This window comes from Lepus europaeus, chromosome 1 (assembly GCF_033115175.1).
Source record: "Lepus europaeus isolate LE1 chromosome 1, mLepTim1.pri, whole genome shotgun sequence".
Classification (NCBI taxonomy): domain Eukaryota; kingdom Metazoa; phylum Chordata; class Mammalia; order Lagomorpha; family Leporidae; genus Lepus; species Lepus europaeus.
Genome location: NC_084827.1, coordinates 133,343,498 through 133,364,503, shown reverse-complemented (window position 1 = coordinate 133,364,503; position 21,006 = coordinate 133,343,498). Strand labels below are relative to the sequence as shown.

General features: G+C 40.7%; 1 protein-coding gene across 2 annotated transcripts in view; it reads right to left on the bottom strand.

The window, feature by feature from the left end:
• The window catches only part of PMS1 (PMS1 homolog 1, mismatch repair system component), a 102,766-nt gene that overhangs the window by 16,296 nt on the left and 65,464 nt on the right, over positions 1-21,006 (bottom strand). For both annotated transcript variants that reach the window (XM_062189157.1, XM_062189166.1), the window contains 3 exons: positions 8,754-8,876; positions 7,821-7,964; positions 6,761-7,650 (listed from right to left, as the gene is read on the bottom strand). In XM_062189157.1, the coding sequence (XP_062045141.1) occupies positions 6,761-7,650; positions 7,821-7,964; positions 8,754-8,876 (1,157 nt within the window). The remainder of the gene's footprint in view (positions 1-6,760; positions 7,651-7,820; positions 7,965-8,753; positions 8,877-21,006) is intronic.

Here is a 21,006-nt window from a genome sequence, read left to right as displayed (position 1 = left end):
GGGTGCAAACTGTTGAAATCTTTATACTAAATTGATCTTCTGTATATAAAGAGAATTGAAAATGAATCTTGATGCAAATGGAAGGGGAGAGGGAGCGGGAGAGGGGAGGGTTGCGGGTGGCAGGGAAGTTATGGGAGGGGGAAGCCATTGTAATCCATAAGCTGTACACTGGAAATTTATATTCATTAAATAAAAGTTAAAAAAAAAAGAAAAGAAAAAAAAAAGAAACTGGCTATAAATTCTACTAGAAGTAATATTCTTAGAACATTTTAAAGGAGAAACCTGAATATGTATGTTAGGAGAAAAAATGATATATTGAGAGAACTGTAGTAAATTAAACTGTAGTAAATTAAGATTAAGAGGTAAGAGATATAGCATGCCATGCAAAGTAGTATGCTTGTTGAAAGAAGAAACATTAGCTGGAGAATATAACAAATACCTGTTTCACAGCAGACTAGATTGAAGATGCTTCTTTTGGTTAATTACCACGCCACAGTAACAATTTTTAAGGTTATTTCCTGCCAATTCTACTTAGAATCTGAAGTTCTGGGTCAGCTACATTAAACACATGATTTTTAATAGTTTATTTCCAACAGGTACTAGAAATGAGTATTTTTAGCTCTTAGGACATTTAAAATTCAAGATTTTTCCTGTGTGGTGGAAAATGAGTTCAAGACAAAGGTCACCATTTGTAATTAATTATAATGTGCAAATTTTTAAATATGGTACTAATCTTTTGCTTTGCTCAAGAAGTCAATTTGATTAGTTTCTTGGGAAATATAAAAAGTTATGTCTGAAGGAATATTAAGTAAACGTTAAGTAAAAACAGCTGCTACCTCTGTACTTAATATTAAGAGATTCTGAAATTGAATGGAAAATATGAATCCTGATTTGATCAGTAGTCGATCCAAATGCTATTTTGAGACTAAAGAGTATATTTTACTTATAAAGCTTATTTGCCATTTCTAGTAACACCCCAATCGCAATTACCCTTAGCTATTTTAAATAGAGATACATTTATAGTTACCCAAAATGCAAGTTTAAGTTAACCTGCTCTGAGACCCAGTGGCTGAGGCACATGAGCCAAATCTGGATCCTAATCCTTTCAAAGAAAGTATGAAAAAAGCAAGGTGACCATAAAAAAAAAAAATCCAGAAAGGAAGAACTAAAAACAGAAGTGTCCTCTACCCCTACAGTCTGTCTGTCCTTTGCTTTCTTTCTTTCTTTTTTTTTTTTTTTTATTTGACAGGCAGAGTTAGTGAGAGAGAGACAGAGAGAAAGGTCTTCCTTCTGTTGGTTCACTCCCAAATGGCCGCTACGGCCGGAGCTACGCTGATCCGAAGCCAGGAGGCAGGTGCTTCTTCCTGGTCTCCCATGCGGGTGCAGGGCCCAAGGACCTGGACCATCCTCCACTGCCTTCCCGGGCCACAGCAGAGAGCTGGACTGGAAGAGGAGCAACCGAGACTAGAACCCGGCGCCCATATGGGATGCTGGTGCTGCAGGTGGAGGATTAACCAAGTGAACCACGGCGCCCCTGTCCTTTGCTTTCAACAGGCTTAACAGCTGAAAAATTCTGCTCCTAGGATTGATTCAATGATTATGGCTCAAAAGAACCTTCCAAGTCTGGATCCTACCTTCCTCATCTTTCTTTACTACACTCCCTCCTACCTGTTTCAGTAATAGAGGGCATTTCTTTTCCTTTTTTCCTTAAAGATTTTTTATTTATTTAAAAGGCAGAGTGACAGAAAAGGGAGAAACTGATCTTCCATCTGCTGATTCATTCTCCACATGGCCACGATGGCTGGGACTCAGGCAGGCTGAAGCCAGGACCTCTTTCCAGGTCCCCCACCTAGGTGACGTGGGCCTAAGTACTTTGGCCAGCATCTTCTGCTTGCCCAGGCATTATAGCAGGGAGCTGGATCTAAAGAAGAGTGGTCGGGACTTGAACTGCGCTCTGTATGGGATGCTGCATTGCAGGTGGCGACTAAACCTGCTGTGCCATAATGTGCTCCCTCATAGAGGACATCCTTCAGCTCCACCACAACACCATATTCCGCATAGCTACTGGACCTTCTGCATGCTATTCCTTCTACCTAGACAATTCCTAAAGACTTCCTGCTTAATTTCTTCCTTCCTTCCTCCCTCCCTCCCTCCCTCCTTCCTTCCTTCTTTGCTTTCTTTTTTTTTTTTTTTTAAAGATTTATTTGAAAGGCAGAACTACAGAGAGGCAGAGGCAGAGAGAGAGATCAATTGATCGATCGATCAATCTTCCATCAGCTGGTTAACTCCTCAGATGGCTGCAATGGCTGGAGCTAAGCTGATCTGAAGCCAGGAGCTTCCTCTGCGTCTCTCCAGTTTCTTCCAGGTCTCCCACGTGAGTGCAGGGTTCCAAGCACTTGGGCCATTTTCTACTGCTTTCCCAGGCATAGCGGAGAGTGAGATCAGAAGTGGAGCAGCCAGGTCTCAAACTGGTGCCCATATGCGATACTGCTACGCCACAGTGCCGGCCTCCTGCTTAACTTCTATTCATGGAAGCAATTTCCTGTTCATAGATGAGATCAAGTCCAAGTGCTGTTTTCATAACTTCCTATATTTCCTTTATCTTAAAACCATCATTGTGGCTGGCGCTGTGGCATAGTAGGCTAAGCCGGCATCCCGTATGGGCACGGATTTGTGTCCCAGTTGCTCCCCTTCTGATCCAGCTCTCTGCTAATGGCCTGGGGAAGCAGTAGAAGATGGCCCAAGTGTTTGGGCCCCTGCACCTGCGTGGAGACTGGGAAGAAATTCCTGGCTCCTTGCTTCAGACTGGCCCAGCGCTGGCTATTGCAGGCATTTGGGAAGTGAACCAGTGGATGGAAGATCTTTCTCTCTTTTCCCCCTCTCTTTGTAAGTCTACCTCTCAAATAAATAAATAAGAAAGTATTTAAAAACAAAAAAAAAAACCATCATCACATCCTGAGAGCTATTTAACTGAATCTTCCTCACTAGACTGCATCATTGATGAGAACAGAAAACAGGTTTTATTTATAATTGAAATGACTGGTAAGAACATATAGGGTTTAAACATTGAAAGCCCTCAACAAATAACTGAAAGAAGAGAATAATACTTGGTTCTAAATGAATTCAGCTTTTTAAAAAAGTTGTATGAGAATTGTTTTCTGGGTATATCTAACATATGAGTATCTTTGTCTTTTAGAGACACATACCAAAGTGCTTATGAAATAGACAATATTATGCCTAAATTTTCTTCTGAATAATGAGGAAAGGGCAAGTGAGTAGAGGTCTGAATGAGCAGGACTGACTGGGCATGAGATGATGGCTGGTGAAACAGGGTGATGGGTTCATTGTACTGTTTACTTTTTTTTTTTTTTTTTTTGACAGGCAGAGTGGATAGTGAGAAAGAAAGAGACAGAGAGAAAGGTCTTCCTTTTTGCCGTTGGTTCACCCTCCAATGGCCGCTGCGGCCGGCGCACCGCGCTGATCCGAAGCCAGGAGCCAGGTGCTTCTCCTGGTCTCCCATCCAGGTGCAGGGCCCAAGCCCTTGGGCCATCCTCCACTGCCTTCCTGGGCCACAGCAGAGAGCTGGCATGGAAGAGGGGCAACCAGGATAGAATCCGGCGCCCCAACCGGGACTAGAACCCGTGTGCCGGCGCCGCAAGGCAGAGGATTAGCCTGTTAAGCCACGGTGCAAGCCATGTTTGTTTACTTTTATACATATTTGGAAAAGAAGAAGAGAACACAACAGCCATTCCCATAATAATAATAATAATAAAAGCTGAAGAGAAAGAGAAATTTACGGAGTCTTTCTGAATAGGTGTTAATGGGGGTAATATTCTAAATTGATTACATCTTTGTAAGACTGAATGAGTTAATAAAAAATGAGAAAAACTTGATAAGTATGAGGAGAACTTCAAAATGTTAATGGAAAATACAATTAAAAGAAAAAATGCAAAAATCCATATATACAAGAGGTCTTCAAATGTTCACTGAAAATATGTACTATGAAAAAAAAAAGAGACTGGCATTGTGACAGAGTAGGCCTCCGCCTGTGATGTGCATCTCATATGGATGCCAGTTCAAGACCTGGCTGCTCTACTTCTGATCCAGCTCCCTACTAACGTGTCTGTGAAAGCAACAGAAGGTGGCCCAAGGCCGGCGCTGCAGCTCATTAGGCTAATCCTCCACCTGTGGCGCCAGCACCCCGGGTTCTAGTCCCGGCTGGGGTACCGGTTCTGTCCCGGTTGCTCCTCTTCCAGTCCAGCTCTCTGCTGTGGCCCAAGAGTGCAGTGGAGGATGGCCCAGGTCCTTGGGCCCTGCACCCGCATGGGAGACCAGGAGAAGCACCTGGCTCCTGGCTTCGGATCGGCGCAGTGCGCCGGCCGCGTCCCGCTGTAATGGCCACTTGGGGGATGAACCAACGGAAAAAGGAAGACCTTTCTCTCTGTCTCTCTCTCTCTCACTGTCTAACTCTGCCTGTCAATAAATAAATAAATAAATAAAAAAGAAGATAGCCCAAGTGCTAGGGCCCCTACACCTACACAGGAGACCTGGAAGAAGCTCCTATCTCCTGGCTTCAAATTGGCCCAGCCCCAACCACTGTGGCCATTTGGGGAGTGAACCAGCAGACAGAAGATCTCTCTCTCCCTCCTCCTCTCTCTGTAACTGTGCTTTTCAAATAAATAAAAAAATAATTAATTAAAAAAATAAAAATCTTTAAGAAAAAAATGCATGGATTTCAAAACATTTTTGCCCCAAATAAACATCTTTTATTTCTTTCTACATATTTTTTGAAGTACCCTCATGATGTAGTTTATCACCAAATATAAACTTTGGATGATGAATTACATTGATAATTGTTTCCAGGTTTTTGATGCTTTAGATGACAGTATATAGTTAGGGTGTAATTCTACTCTTTAATTTTCTGATGAGCTAAGCCGTCCAAAAATATTTTGTTTATATTATGCATCCCCTAAGTCAATTATAAACTCCCACAGTATTGTTTGGGAATATTTATTCAGATCACCTGATATATAAACAGCAATTAATATTTTAATCAGAGTTAAATCACATATTTACATATAAAAAATTCCCACTACAGTTTATGACTTGCCAAGAAATAATAAATTTTAGAAGTAAACTTTGAGGGTGCCAGCACTGTGGCTTAGCAGGTAAAGCCTCTGCCTGCAGGGCCAGCATTGCATATGGGTGCTGGTTCAAGTCCTGGCAGCTCCACTTCCAATCCAGCTCTTTGCTATGGCCTGGGAAAGCAGTAGAAGATGGTCCAAGTCCTTGGGCCCCTGCACCCATGTGGGAGACCAGGAAGAAGTCCCTGGCTCCTGGCTTTGATTTGGCCCAGCTCTGGCCGTTTGAAGCCATTTGAGGAGTGAACAAGCTGATAAAGACTTCTCTGTCTCTCTCTCTCACTTTCTGTCTCTCTCACTCTGCCTCTCTGTAACTCTGTCCTTCAAATAAATAAATAAATCTTTTTTTAAAAAAAGTAAGCTTTGAGTTATACTGAATATAAACAGTATTTTTTAAAAAAAATTATTTATTTGAAAGTCAGAGTTACACAGAGAGAGAAGGAGAGGCAGAGAGAGCAAGCTCTGTCTTCCATCTGCTGGTTCACTCCCCAGTTGGCCACAACAGCTGGAGCTGCACAGATCTGAAGCCAGGAATCAGGAGCTTCTTCTGAGTCTCCCACTCGTGTACAGGGGCCTAAGGACTTGGGCCATCTTCTGCTGCTTTCCCAGGCCATCGCAGAGAGCTGGATCAGAAGTGGGGCAGCAGGACTTGAACAAGCCAGCGCCCATATGGGATGCCAGCACTGCAGGCGGTGGCTTTACCCTGCTATGCCACAGCACCGGCCCCTGAATATAAACAGTATTAACACCACTAACTTAATCTACAAAAATGGTAAAATATTTTGCACCGTGTCACCTTTTATTTAAAGGCTATTGGAATTTTTTTTTTCATTTAAAAATTTATTTCCGAAGTGCAAGAAGAGAGAGACAGATAGAAACATTTCCCATCTACTGCTATCTACTATTTCACTTCCCCAACACATGCAACAGTTGGGGCTGATCCAGGACAAAGCCATGGCTAAAACTGGGAGCTAAGAACACAATCCAGGTCTCCCACGTGGTGGCAGGAACCCAAATGCTTGAGCCATGACTGCCATCTCCCAGGGTCTGCATTGGCAGAAAACTAGAGTAAGGAACTAGACCCAGGACTTGGAATGGAAGCCAGGTTCTCCAATGTGGTATGTGGGTATCTTAACTGTAGGCAAACCCAGCTCTTGTGTTATGTATTTTGGAGACCAATTTAAGGATGGAAATAGGCAGGATATTAAAACACAGTACTGTTATTTATGCTGTAATGCAAGTTTTTTTTTAAAGTACTGCCAAAGAAAAGTTCTCTAACATGAAACAAAGACAGGACAAAATGGTGGTTTCAACTTGAGATGAAGGATGGAAAACCTTAATAAGAAACTTAATCAGAAAGCAGTTAAGGCTTATACCAAACAAAACAAGACAACTCCCTCTCCAGAGAAACTAAAAAACCTACAAATCCCCAAACAGAAAAAACTCTCACTCAACAAATACATGTGATACCAAGAAAGGTACTCTAGCCAAACCAAAAGGTCTTTTCCATTCTACTTTTCCATAAATAAGTAGTTAAAAAAATTTTTTTTTCAACCAGTGAGTCATATAGGATGGGAAGAGCTGCACATTCAGGTCACATGCAAGCTCTGGAAACTTACTTCAGTCTTTCCTCTTCACTCAATGTCTTCCACAGTTCTTCAATCTGCACTGTTGCTTCCTCCAAACTGGTCTTAGGGTTTTCTGTGAGAAACTGAGGACGGTGATCTTGAACAAAAAGGGCACTTGCTGACATGGGCTTCCTGATTACTCGACTGCTAATTAAATCATAAGCTGTAAGCTGTCCAGATTTGTTATCTATGACATTTGCTTTTTTGTTAGAAGGACCTTCACTGAGCTTCTTTTGTTCAGGGCTTGGATGATGATTATCACTTGCTTTACATGCTGAACTTTCTTGAGGCACTAAAATTTTCACAGGTTCAATATTCTCTCCCATCGAATTCTTAAATGCATTTCCCTTGCTCCAGTCATCTGCACAAATTTCCAAAGACTTCTCAGGAACTGCTTCCTCCTCAAGTCTCTCACTTTCATTTGTATGGATTTTACTGCCATTTTCTGATTGGGTGTGCTTTACAGAACCCACAAGACAAGTTTCACCATATTCACTCTGTGCATCTTCCCACAATAAATTATTCACTGGGATTTCTTGGGATGCATTTCTAGTGTTCTTACCAATGCTAGCATTTTCACTACTAAAATGACTATCACAATGGTCACCAACACTTGTCTGCTGATTTAAACCAAGATTAGTTCCTTCACCAGACTCATCATTATATACATCACTTTGAAAAGAAATGGTTGCAGTATCAACATTTGGATGATTATTTCCAGATGATTCCATTTTATTAAAAAGCACATCTGTTTCTGCTGTTTTACTAACAACCATGTCAGCTAAGGAAACATCTGTTTTATTACTTTCACAAGAATTTGTACTAGGTAGTGGTCCATAACAAGTTGTCATCAGATTTTCAAGAGCAATTAAAACAGATTCCTAAAAACACAAATTAACACATGTTAGAGGAAGTTATGAAAATAATAAATAACATTTAAATAACAAGAGAAAAATATACACACAAGCAAATATTTTTATATGAAAACAATCAGGATTCCCTAAGTTTACAAACAGCATAAACCATGTAAAAATGATCTGAAAAAAGTTACCTTATTCTGTAATAATACTTGACTTTTATCTGGTGTTAAATTTACATCCACATCAGCTGTAGGAACATCAATTTTCAGAAAGAAAATGGGATACAAACGAGTAGATTCCTTTAGACACTTCAGAGTGTAATACTGCCGGATTAACTGGAAATAGATGTTATAAATAAAAGACAAAAATACCATGTAAATATAGTAATTCCAACATTAAAATATTACAAAAAGGAGCAAATTCAAGTAAAAAACTGAGTAGATGTGGCCACTTCTGAGAAAAGCAAAAGCTAAGTTGTAATAATACTCATCTGAAGGGCCTGCACATCCACTTCAACTGGCTTCATGGCTAAAAATCACTCTGCTACTCTCAAGCTCTGTGGCGTAGAAAGTCAATTAACATCTTAAAAAAAGGATTTATTTATATGAAAGTTACAGTTACAGAGTGAGGGGGCGGGGCGGGGGTAGGGGGTCGGAGAATCTTCCACTGCTGGTTCACTCTTCAGATGGCTGAAATGGCCAGTGCCCAGGCAGAGGCCGGGAGCTTCATCAGGGTCTCCCACATGTGTGGCAGGACCCACACACTTGGGCCATCCTCTGCTTCTTTTCCTAGGCCATCAGCAGGGAGACAGATCAGAGGTGGAGCAGCCGGGACTTGAACTGGTGCCCATATGGGATATGGGTGTTGCAGGTAGTGGTTTTATCCACTACACAACGCCAGCCCCGCCATTTCACATTTGTTCTGTCACTATAAATGAGGATAATAATGCATCACACAATTGTTATGAAGAGTGAGACATTACATGTAATTTATTAAGCACTGTGCTTAATAAATTGTGTATCCTTTCCTTATTTTAGAGCAAATTCTTAGAAGTACTTGTAACAAATAGCAGACCTAGTTTTTAATTTTTGACTCAAGTGATATTTTTTTCTAAAAAAGATTACCTTTAATATGTCTTTTTGATGTATTGGTCGACTGTTTATAAAGATGAAACTCCTTTCTGGAGTTGAAAGACTTGTCAAAGAGTGGTCTGCATCACGCTTTGGAAGAAATCCACTTAGAGAGACCTACAATTATAACAAATAGTGACACAGTATGCAATGTCAGCACCGTGGTTCCATAAGTCTGGCTACAGAATGATACTAAAAAAACAACAACAGATTTTCATCTTAAGGCTAAAAGACCATATACTTCCTGATAACCATGTCTTAAGCATTAACCTGAAATAAAATAGTCAAGCATGCTAAACTGTTCTCTGCCTCTAATGCTCTCTTTTTGCAACTCTAAGGAAAAATTAGCATTTATGAAACCTTCATGAAAGGTCAGGCTTTCAAATATTTAACGGTCACAGGAAAAATAGCATTGGCTCTCTGTACTACTATACGTTCTATGTTTTAAAAATTTCTTTCCTCACATTGTGACTTGTCTCTGGCTGTTTGTCCTCTTCTCTTTAACCATTTTTCCAACAGAAAAGTGGCTCTTTCTGTATTCATTTTTAATATAGTTTAAAGCCAATTTCATTGGTTTTCATTTCTGAGTTAAATAAATCTTTTTTTACTCTTTCAATTAACTTCATCAGTGCTGAATAATGGCTGTAGTTGTACTTTATCTTCCATTAAAAAAAAAAAAAAATTGAAAGGCAGTAACAGAGCAGGGAAGATAGAGATCTTCTGATTCACTTCTCCCAAATGCCTGCAATAGCCAGGGCTGACCCAGGCCAAAGCCAGGAGCCAGGAACTACTTGCTTCTGTATATCCCATGTGGATGGGAAGGATCCAGGCACTTGAGACATCATCTGCTGTCCCCCAGGTAAAGTGGCAGGATTAGAAGCTGGGATCCCAACCTGGTACTCTGATATGGGATGCAAGTTATCTCAAGTAGTTGCTTAACCTGCTATGCCACAAAGCCTGTTTCGTTTTCATTTTTATTTTTTAGAGAACTTCACAAAAATTTTATTAATCATTTATATACTATGGTTTTCCATTTTATAACTGTGTGAAGAGAAGGGGGAAAATGAAGCATACCAGAAAAGATAACCAGAGAGAGGACAGCTATTTAAGGGAGAGAAGACAGGGCACGTGCTCCTTCTTTAACCTTTAGCTAATTAACACAGCTAAAGACAGTATGGAGAACTATTAGAAACACAGGACAGAGTTAAACTGGTAGGATCTGAATCCTACCTCCTTTTATAGGATTTGGTCAAGCTATTTAAAATATAGTTCTATAATCACTTATCTGAAACAATGGAACTAGATATATTATTAATCTGCTAAATGTTAATAATAAAAATTTAGCTTAGGTTAAAAAAAGCAAGTCAGTCAGTGGGGGTGCTATTTTTAGTTAAGCAGACTCCATGAGGCTCCTTACCAACATAGCCTGTAGGCTGCCACCTATGTCTATGGTTATCCTGTCCTTGGAAATAAGTGTTTAAGGAGACGCATTACCAATTTTAGAACACTAAGTGCATTATTGACACAGTGCCAAATTGAAAAAACAAATTAATAAATCCGGATAATCCATTACAAAATGATACTGCTTAATTAACTGTAAAACTTCACAGCATTTATAAATGGTTGTATAATTTACCAGGTAACATGAGACCCTTCTAGAAGCACCTGCTGGGCATCAGGGAGAGCCTGTTTAGCTTCTGAAAGACTTAGTGGGTTTGTGGATAGAATGAAAAAAAAAAAAAAAGCTGCCCTGAATAGAGTAAGAATAAAGAAAAAATACCTATCACTGATTTCCTTTCACATTATCTGGTTGAACACTGTCTAACTACTATGCAGATATTCAGCTTTCAGAATGGTTAAGGATAATTTTTAAGAACTAATAAACTATTTAAAGTTCATAGAAAACTAAAACAAAAAAGCAGCTTATAAAATGCTAGAAAAGTAAAAATCCATGTAGTTCTTGGAAAAAAAAACATAAAAGCCCAAATCAGTGCAACAAAATAAAAAATGAGATAGATTTTACAAAATGCTATAACCAAGTGAGTATTCCTCAACTTAAAAAGCAAAACAAAAAATATTGACAAAATACAAATGAACACCTCTCCCCTGACTGCTTCCCAACTATGGGCCCCTCTCTGTCCTCTCCTTATATCCAACCCCCTTTACAACGGGCTTCTATTCTAATGATGAACTCCAGTGGACACTAGGTACTCTTATTTGATTCTGCAGCCCCTAATGCCAACAACTCTCCTTTGGGCAGTATTCCACTGTATGAGTTTCTTTCAACTTTCTCTTTTGGTCTTTCTACTTCCTGACAATTCCTCCTCAATCTGATTTGTTGGTTTTACTTACTGCCTATAAATGATGACAGCCCCTATGAGTTCCATTATCAGGCCCTTTTCCCTTGCTTTCTAGTTACTCCCCAAGTAATTTCATTCACATCTTTAGTTTCAGCAACTACCCATTGGCTAGTGATGCTAAGATACAGACATTATAGTCTCAATTTCTTATACTCCTAAGTGCTTTACTATTTTCAACTGGCTGTCAGAAAAAATATTCCCTATCCTTCCACATTAAAAATTTGATAAAATATTTCATTCCACTTCTACCCAAATGGCTCCTCCTGTCTTCCTTTCTCATGATAAAGATCCCTGCCATCTTCCTAGTCTGCCAAATCCATCTCCACTTCTCTACCCAAACAACACTGAGGAAACCATGAGAAGTCCGCCAACACTCACCTGTTTCCTCTTTTGATAAAGCTCCGTAACAGCATGGAATTACATTTCTAAAGTACTAACTTAAATACTCTGGTCAGAATAATAGGATGCATTTAGGTGGAATTTCTCTTCTTCCCCATCCCAACTGCAAACTACGTATCAGTGATATAAACAAAACTAGTTTTTTGTGTTTTTTTTTTTTTACATTTATTTATTTATTTGAAAGAGTTACAGAAAGAGAGGGGGAGAGGCACAGAGAGAAAGAGACCTTCCATCTGTTGGTTTACTCCCCAAATGGCTGCAACAGAGAGGGTTGAGCCAGGCCAAAGCCAGAAGCCAGGAGCTTAATCTGGATCTCTTACATGGATGGCAAGGACCCAAACACTTGGTTCCCAGGGCATTAGCAGGGAGCTGGGTCATAAGTGGAGCAGCAGGACACGAACTGGTGCCCGTGTGGGACGCCACTGTCACAGGCAGGTAGCTTTACTCACTATGCCACAATTCTGGCCTCGACAAAACCAACTTTAAGAATATTTTCAAAATTCTGGTAGCCATAGTAGGACAAACAATGATGGTATGGATGCAAAACATATAACAGATGGCTAAAGGCAACAGTACTAGGATTAGAAATAAGATGTGTCACTTGGGCATTAAGTTCTGGTTTGGAAATAAGAACAGAAAACACTCCCTAAAGGGTGGGAGACTGAAATAGGGGGCTGACATAGTACCTCCTCTCCCCACCAAAATAAATAAATAAATAAAATTGTTATCATTGTCTGGAGCTATATGCCAGGATCACAAGAAAGAATAGAAACAACTCCAAAACCAAGTACAAGGTTAAGTCAAGTTGACTAGGAAAAGGTGTCTGGAAAATCTTGGCAGGATGAGAGGCATGAACTACTTATGTGAACCAGTAGCTACATTAATACACCAGTAATACCTGGTTTTGGATTGAGGCTGGGGGCAGGGTGTTTCTACCAAGCTGCGAGAGTGGAAGGGAAGGTGGGGACAGGAGAAATAAAAAAACAAAGCAAGCCTGTATCAAAGATGATTGTGCAAATCATAACTTGGGAGCATATAAAATCGCAGCAAAGAGAGCCCAGCACCTGCACCAGGTAGATATCACTTGTCCCAGTTAAGAGCATAGTTCTTACAGGACCAGGGCAGACTTTGTCTCCCTCTGACAGTAACAGACATTAATTCCAAAGTTGGAGTGTCCAGGGAAAAAAAATGGCCGGGCTGTAACTGCTCAGCCTGTCCAGGTTCATCTTAAAAACCCTTCTTTCTCTTTTCCCCATCAGAGGCAAGCAGAAAGTACTAAGAGGCATAACATACAATCTCCAGGTGCAAGGACTCTGAAAGCCAAGCAAGAGTGCCTGCAGCACTCCAATTCTAGGAGTTCAAAATCCAAATGGAGAATGGAGACTAGTACAGGATCTTTGCCTCATTAATGGGGCAGTGGTGCCCACACATGCTGTGCTTCTAATCCCTATACCTGCTATCTTGCTGACTGCTACTCCGTCTCACTTCTAAATTCTTTCTTGTGTGAAGACAAAACTCCTTTCAGCCAAAGTCCCTTAGCCACACTGGAGCAGGAGGAGCATCTTACCAGAGGCCTAGGCCCACATCCTCTCAAACCCTACCTAGGCCCTTCGGACTCTGGCTTCCTGATCTGTCCAGGGTCTGCTCATGGGCCCCTCTCCTTCACCTCAAATGTCAGGAAGTGTGTATTTGGGGGGAGGGGGGACATAGAGCGATGTTGCATCTGTTTAGCAGCCAAGGCCCAGCACCTGGTCTCAGCTGGCCCTCCTCTTTAGTAACCATTTTGAAAAGACACTAGCAAGAACTTGTCATAACGGGGTTCATTTTAAACTTTCTTTTTTTTTTTTAAACCACTGACCTCATGCTGTGCAGAACCGTGTTTTCCAACATCCTTTTTAAGTTTTCTCCCAGATTGGCTGCTCTGATTCAAAGAATTCACATTTTCTCACTTTTTTAAATTATAGAAGTTTCTCTACCCACCTAGTGAAGATTCCTCTGTTTTCCAATCATCAATATATGCCTTATTAAATCATAGAGCTCTCTGATTGTCATTGCCCTAAAAAGTACAAAGGTCTGTAAAACCCTGTTATTCTTCCTAAGATGCTATACTTTGAGTTGTTATTGTAATCATAACTAGTTTAAATCTTTTGCCATCCACAATGTGATTCTCAAAAATATTTATGTATGCCTTTTAAGAAAGCATTGTTGGTACTATTCTTAAATGTTTTGTTTTCTAGGCTAAACATTTTTCCCAAGACTCCTAGGGTTTGCAACACTTTGATGAAAATTGTGTAAAAATAATTTACCTAGTTCCTACCTGGATTCAAAAACTGCTTTAACACTTTCAAAATTCAAAAACTGCTTTAAAGTAACCACAGGTTAAAATTCTGAGTTTTTTTTTTTTTAATGTATTTATCTATCTGAAAGGCAAAATCACAGAGAGACAGGAGGAGAAAGAGACAGATCCTCTATCCACTGGTTCACTCCCCAGATGGCTGCAATGACCAGGGCTGGGCTGATCCAAAGCCAGGAGCCAGGAGCTTCTTCTGTATCTCCCACATAGGTGCAGGGGCCCAAGCTACACCACAGCACTGGCCCCAAAATTCTGTGAATTCTTTTAAAGGATATTTTTCTCTTAATTTAGAGGCACTGAGGATTGTTTAGGAGGATGTTTGCGGAAGATGAATGCTGTGCAAGAGTAGTTTGGATGATGCAGACAAATTATTTTAAAATTAGTCCTTCTAAAAGACAGCAGGATTACTTGATTTTCTACCCCTTTGTAACTTGATGTATTCAACTGTCCTGAGTGGTGGGCTCATGCTGAAATCATGTGCTCATCTTTTTCAATCAAGATTTTTCTGTGTTTTCTAACTGACCTAAGTAAGAAAGTTTTATATATCTCAGGGAAGTTGTATGTGTTTTCTGTTGCTTTTATTGAGTTTTATTGCTTTAAAAATTTGAATCTTAAAGGAGCTAACTATCTTAACTCTGATTAGATCTACTTCACAGCTTTGGTTCAAATGCTCAGGTTTAACTTACTTTGACCAAATGGCTTAAACCTCTGACAATTCTTTTACATTTAAAGCTCTAAAATTGAGTCTTTGACATTGAGGCTTCCAGATAGATCCCGAGAACTCTCACAAGATGAGGCTGGCAATTGGGAGAGACAGTAACTGCCTTGCACTTTGTGTTATCCATGATTAAACAAGAAGAAGCCATCGAACTCCAGGCAGAGATAGTAACTGGCTTATGCTTTGTGCTATACAGGATTAAACAACAAGAAGCCATCAAACTTCAGAAAATGCTCATGAGGAAATCCATATTCTACCTGGGACCCTGAAGCTATCCCTCAATGAGGCCCCTTTTCAGCATGAAGCAGCCAGAGTGTTCATCACCCCCATATCCCTAACAGCAGTGAGGGTCAATTCTCCATGGGAAGGGAATGTGAGAAGGTAGATGGGCTAACAGGCAGTTATGTAAGTCCAGGTCAGAATGCAAAAAAGGAGAAATCTCTTTAACAGGGTGCAAAATGCTTGCTTCACCCCAAAAGCTTAGCAAGATGAATGTGCCGAACCCAACTCCTGAGTTTCCAGTTCTATCACAAGAATAGCAAGTAAGTAGTGATTCTATCCTTCTTCTGGTTTATCACAAGAATAGAAAGGAGAAGTCACCAATCGCACCTTCCTGATGGCTTTTTGTTTTATCATGAACAAGCTACACAGGATAGACAAGATTAGAGATCTGGCCTTTTGATGGTTTTGCCCCACCCACTGACTGACTGTTAGCTGCTGTTGTGTTTTTTACCCCCTAAAATTGTACTTTGAAAATTCCACTTCCATTGGTTTCTTGGGTCTGCCTCTCTTGGAGTCTCCCTCCTGGCTGCAGCAGCAGGTGGTCTCTGACTTAAATAAATGTTGCTTGGCATAAAAAAAAAAAAAAAAAAAGGCAGCATATGAGAGAATTTTCTCTTGGTAAAACAGAAATGATAGAACAACATGAAAAGACTTTGAAATTAGTATGTGCAACACACTTTTTAAAAAGTAAAAAAAGGTGCCAGTTCAAGTCCCAGCTGCTCCACTTCTGATCCAGCTCCCTGCTAATGAGCCTGGGAAAGCAGCAGAGGATGGCCCAAGTCCTTAGGCCCCAGCACCCATGTGGGAGATCGGGAAGAAGCTCCTGGCTCCTGACTTCAGCTCAGTTCCAGCCATTATGGCCATTTAAAGAGTGAACCAGTGGACAGAAGACCTCTCTCTCTGTGTCTACCTCTCTCTCTAACTCTGTCAAATAAATAAAATAAATCTTTTTAAAAAAAACAAAAATGGCATCCATTAAAAACAGAAGGTAAATAAAAATCAGTAGTTAGAAATATAGTTTAGAAGAAACAAAACAAAGAAACATGAAAATAAATAAATCCTGAATCCTGGAAAACAAAACACAGTTTTGGGAATAAAAAAATCCATAATTAACTGAGAACTCAGTGCAGAATATTGCACAGATAAAAGTATCAAAAGAGAACACAGATGTCAACAAGGATAATTTCATGAACCACATCAAGCTAACAAAGTTGCAGTGAGGAAAGCCTAACAAGAGTCACCACAATAGTGGCTCAGTTGAGACCACCATCCACAATTAGGAGACTGGTCACATGTAGAGTTACTATAGATAAAAGAGAGAGAGAGAGAGAGACTGTCACATCATGAGAAGAGAAATATAAAGATTTTCGATATGCAAGGTTCCCATTAGCCAGTGGATCTGTCATCCGAGTCCAATGAAGAGGCCTTGGTGGTCAGGTTTCACAGTTTCAAGGTAGGTAAGTCAGGCGAGAGAGGAGACCCACTAGCAGTTAGAAAACAAGATTGTTGGGACCCTGTACTTTGGTACAGCAGGTTAAGTCACCGTCTGCGAAGCCAGCATCCCATATGAGCACAGGTTCAGGTTCTTGGCTACTCTACTTGTAATCCAGCTCCCTGCTAACGTGTCTGGGAAAACAGCAGGAGATGACCTAATGTGCATGGGCCCCCGCCACCCATGTGGGAGACCCAGATGGAGTTCTAGGCTCCTTGCTTTGGCTGGGAACAGCCCTGACCAATGTAATCATGTGAGGAGTGAACCAGGGGATGGAAGGAAGATCTTTCTCTTTCTGACTCTCTCTCTCTCTTCCTCTCTCTCTCTCTGTAACTCTGCTTTTCAAATAAATAAAATAAATCTAAAAAAAAAAAAAAAAAAGAAGAAGAAAGAAAATAAGACTGTTTTGGGAGGAAAAGGGGCTCAAAGAAATCTTTTTTTTTTTTTAATTTTTGACAGGCAGAGTGGACAGTGAGAGAGAGAGACAGAGAGAAAGGTCTTCCTTTTGCCGTTGGTTCACCCTCCAATGGCCGCCGCGGTAGCGCGCTGCGGCCGGCGCACCGTGCTGTTCTGGTGGCAGGAGCCAGGTGCTTATCCTGGTCTCCCATGGGGTGCAGGGCCCAAGCACTTGGGCCATCCTCCACTGCACTCCCTGGCCACAGCAGAGAGCTGGCCTGGAAGAGGGGCAACCGGGACAGGATCGGTGCCCCGACCGGGACTAGAACCCGGTGTGCCGGCGCCGTCAAAGAAATCTTAATAAAGGACAAAATCTCAATAAAGGACAAAATCTCCAACCACACAAGCCCAAAAAGCATGGAGCAGTGATGGGTAGCTGGTGGCAACCAAAATACCACAAATGTTTAGTCACACGGTACAAGAATGGAAGATGGATCTGGTTAGATGATCACTTTCACCAGAGAGACACTCAAAGATTTCATTATCACTTTGATAGTCCATGGAACTGGAATGCTAACTTATGCTTTCCAAACTGCCCTAGTCTTCCATACAAAACAACCACATGAAGATGCAGCGAAAATTCTGGTATATATGATAGATTACCAGAAGTCCTTGTTCAATTACATCTTGAGAAAAAAATTTTTAAAGAAATCAACAGGCAAGCATAGAGCTAACAACACATAAACAGATTAGAAGAAAAAAATTCCCAACTGCAGGACTGCCTCATGTGACAGTCCCATCCACAAATGAAATCATAACCAACCAAGGTCTGGATCAGTGCTTTTTTCATACTGGAGTGTATAGCTGGAGACCTTGTTAAAATGCATATTCTACTTCAGGGGATCTGCAACAAGAACCAAGATTCCTTATTTCTAACAAGTTTCCAGCAGATGTCAAGAGTGCTTATCTTTAGAACAAATGATGATAGCTATAATCTCTTGAACATGATGATGACACATAGGTAACAAAGTCTCACGAAGCTCTGGGGAACCCAGGAGAATTTAGATAGCATCCTTACCAGCCTACATCAGTCATCATAATCAATCTAAGATAGCACTGGAGTGTGTCAACACTACTAAACAATTCTTTTGGGAGCTCTGAAATACAGCACCCATGTCAGGTAGCAGCCATGTTCCAGGCACTGTAATGGGCCACTAAGACAAGCCTGAGTCATTCCTCAGGCATAGAATTCTAAGCATTAATTGAATACAAGCTCCCACCCACAACTCTAATAAAATGGTAATCGATAATTAAAAGAACTCAATACTGCCAAGAGAATGGGAGGGGAATTATGAGCAAAAGAGATTTAAACAGTTTATGGAAAAGAGGAAGAGCAGAATAGAGAAGTCAACTGCCCAGCAGAACTGAAGAGAAACTTCAGACTTTAAGTCAGCAAACAAAGAACAAAGGGACTGTTCTTTAAAGAAACTGAAAAAGGACAATGTGTCATGAACTAACTACAATTAATCTAACTTTGTGCCAAAGCCAATAAAGAAAGAAGGGAAAAAAAGAAATGGAAGGGAGGGCGGGAGATGAACTGAATTTGCTGAGAAGTACGCAAAAAGTAAGAGCAAAATGTGCAGAGGAAACTGCACCTCATCAGGACACCTGTGATTCTCCCAGATTCTGGGAAAATGACTAGGATCTAGAGTATTCAGCACTCAAGTGTAACCCGACAGTTACTAAGCCTAACTACAAACACTGCTCCTGACGAGATTTCCTATTCACAGGGAAACATAAGAATTTAGAGGGTCCAGGAAAAAGAGTAGGTAAGTGAAATAAAACTGACTCCCAAGGAAATAAAAATTATATGAGGTACAAAAAATTTTATTTATTTTTTATTTTATTTGAGAGTTAGAGTTATAGACAGTGAGAGTGACAGACAGAAAGGTCTTCCTTCTGTTGGTTCACTCCCCAAATGGCTGCAACAGCCAGAGTTGCTTCGATCCGAAGCCAGGAGCCAGGCACTTCTTCCTGGTCTCCCATATGGGTGCAGGGGCTCAAGGACTTGGGCCATCTTCTACTGCTTTCCCAGGCCACAGCAGAGAGCTGGACTGGAAGAGGGGCAGCTGGGACTAGAACTGGGTACCCATATATGGGATGCCAGTGCTGCAGGCAGAGGATTAACCTACTGCACCTGCCCTGAACAAAAAATTTTAAAACAAAACCTTAATAGCTTATAGAAATTTAAGGCTTTATATCTATACAACAATAAGAAATTATTAAAAGTAGTAAGATTTCAAAATGAAAATTAAAAATATTAAAACAAAAAATCAATCAAAGCACTAAAAGATACAATTGGTGAGCTCTTTCAAAGTTACAGGAAAAAATAAAAGATGGAAAATGTGAAAGAAAAAGAAAAAAGCAGGAAAAGAAAAACAGTAAGAGGAGGTCTTAACTGAGAGTTTCAAAAAGAACCAGAAATTATCAAAATGATAATGGATGGAAGTACATAACACAAGGCTAAGAAAGAAATGAATCTTCAGATTCAAAAAGTCCATATCAACTGCTCAGCACAATAAGAAAAAAATTAGTAAAAGACATACACCTGGCCGGCACCACGGCTCAATAGGCTAATCCTCCGCCTTGCGGCGCCGGCACACCGGGTTCTAGTCCCAGTCGGGGTGCCGGATTCTGTCCCGGTTGCCCCTCTTCCAGGCCAGCTCTCTGCTGTGGCCAGGGAGTGCAGTGGAGGATGGCCCAAATGCTTGGGCCCTGCACCCACATGGGAGACCAGGAGAAGCACCTGGCTCCTGCCATCGGATCAGCGCAGTGCGCCAGCCGCGGTGCGCCGGCCGCGGCAGCCACTGGAGGGTGAGCCAACGGCAAAAGGAAGACCTTTCTCTCTGTCTCTCTCTCTCACTGTCCACTCTGCCTGTCCAAAAAAAAAAACAACAACAACAAAAAAAAAAACCATACACCTAAATACATCCTTGTAAAATTTAACAAAGAAGGAAATATTCTAAGCACTTTAAGATAGAAAAAGCAACAATGGATGGTCAAAAATTTTTCAGTTTTCAAAATTCTAAAGAAAAAATATTTTTAATCTAGAATTCTATGTATACCAGAATATCAACAGAGAAAATGCAAAATAAAGTCAATTCTCAGGCATGAAAATTTACCTCTCCTGTCTCCTTTCTGTGGAAGTTACTTAAAGATGTACCTCAGCAAAATGAGAAGGAATGCCAAGAAAAGAAGGTACAGGGTAGGATGAGAGTTGTGCAGATGGCCTGAAATGTAACCAATCCAAATAAGAAATAAGTGAGCTCTCCTTCTTTTCTTCTCTCTCTCTCTCTCTCTTTTTTTTTTTTTTTTTTTAGCTAGAGATAGGAGAGACAGACAGAGAGTAGATCTTCCATCTACTGGTTCATTCCCCAGATGGTTGCAAGAACCAGGGTTGGCAAGGCCGAAGCCAGGAGCCAGGAGCTTCTTCCAGGCCTCCCTTGAGAGTAGCAGAGGCCCAGGGACTTGGGTCATCCTCCGCTGCTTTCTCAGATCATTAGCAGGGAGCTGGATCAAAGTGGAGAGCCAGGACTCGAAACAGCACCCATTCTGGATGCCAGCACTTCAGGCAATAACTTAACCTGCTGAACCAAAGTGCAGGCCCAAAATAAGTGACTTCTGAAAAAATGACTTCAAAGAGTCAGAATGGAATGGATTACCAGCTACGAAGTACAGCTATAAGAGTGGATGTTACTGTTGACTTGAATAAAACTTCATTTAAAAACAAGAAAAACTTTCAGAAACTCCAGAAAATGCAATTCATAAGACAGTTCACACAGAAAGCAAAGAAAAGCATGATAAATTGTGAGCAACTGAAGGGAGTAATGAGAGAATCCATTTAATTGGTCACTAAGAATATTCTCATCTGAATGGCATAAGAGATACAACATAGGTCCTTAGAGAGGAAATGAAACCCTAGCACAATAAGGGACTTTGCCAGGAAGACTATTTATAGTGACAATAAGGTATATTTCCTACACATTTCCAACTTATTGTGCTTATTGTACAGACAGAAGGGCAAGTAAGAAAGGGGGAACATCACACAGAATTATATGGAGTTAAAAACTGCTTCTAAAGCTGAATGCTCAACAAAAGAAAATTTGACTACATATTTAAGAAAGGGGGGAAAAAGAGCAAGCCAAATTCTTTCCCTTCATACAGGAAAGTAAAGACATGAGATACTA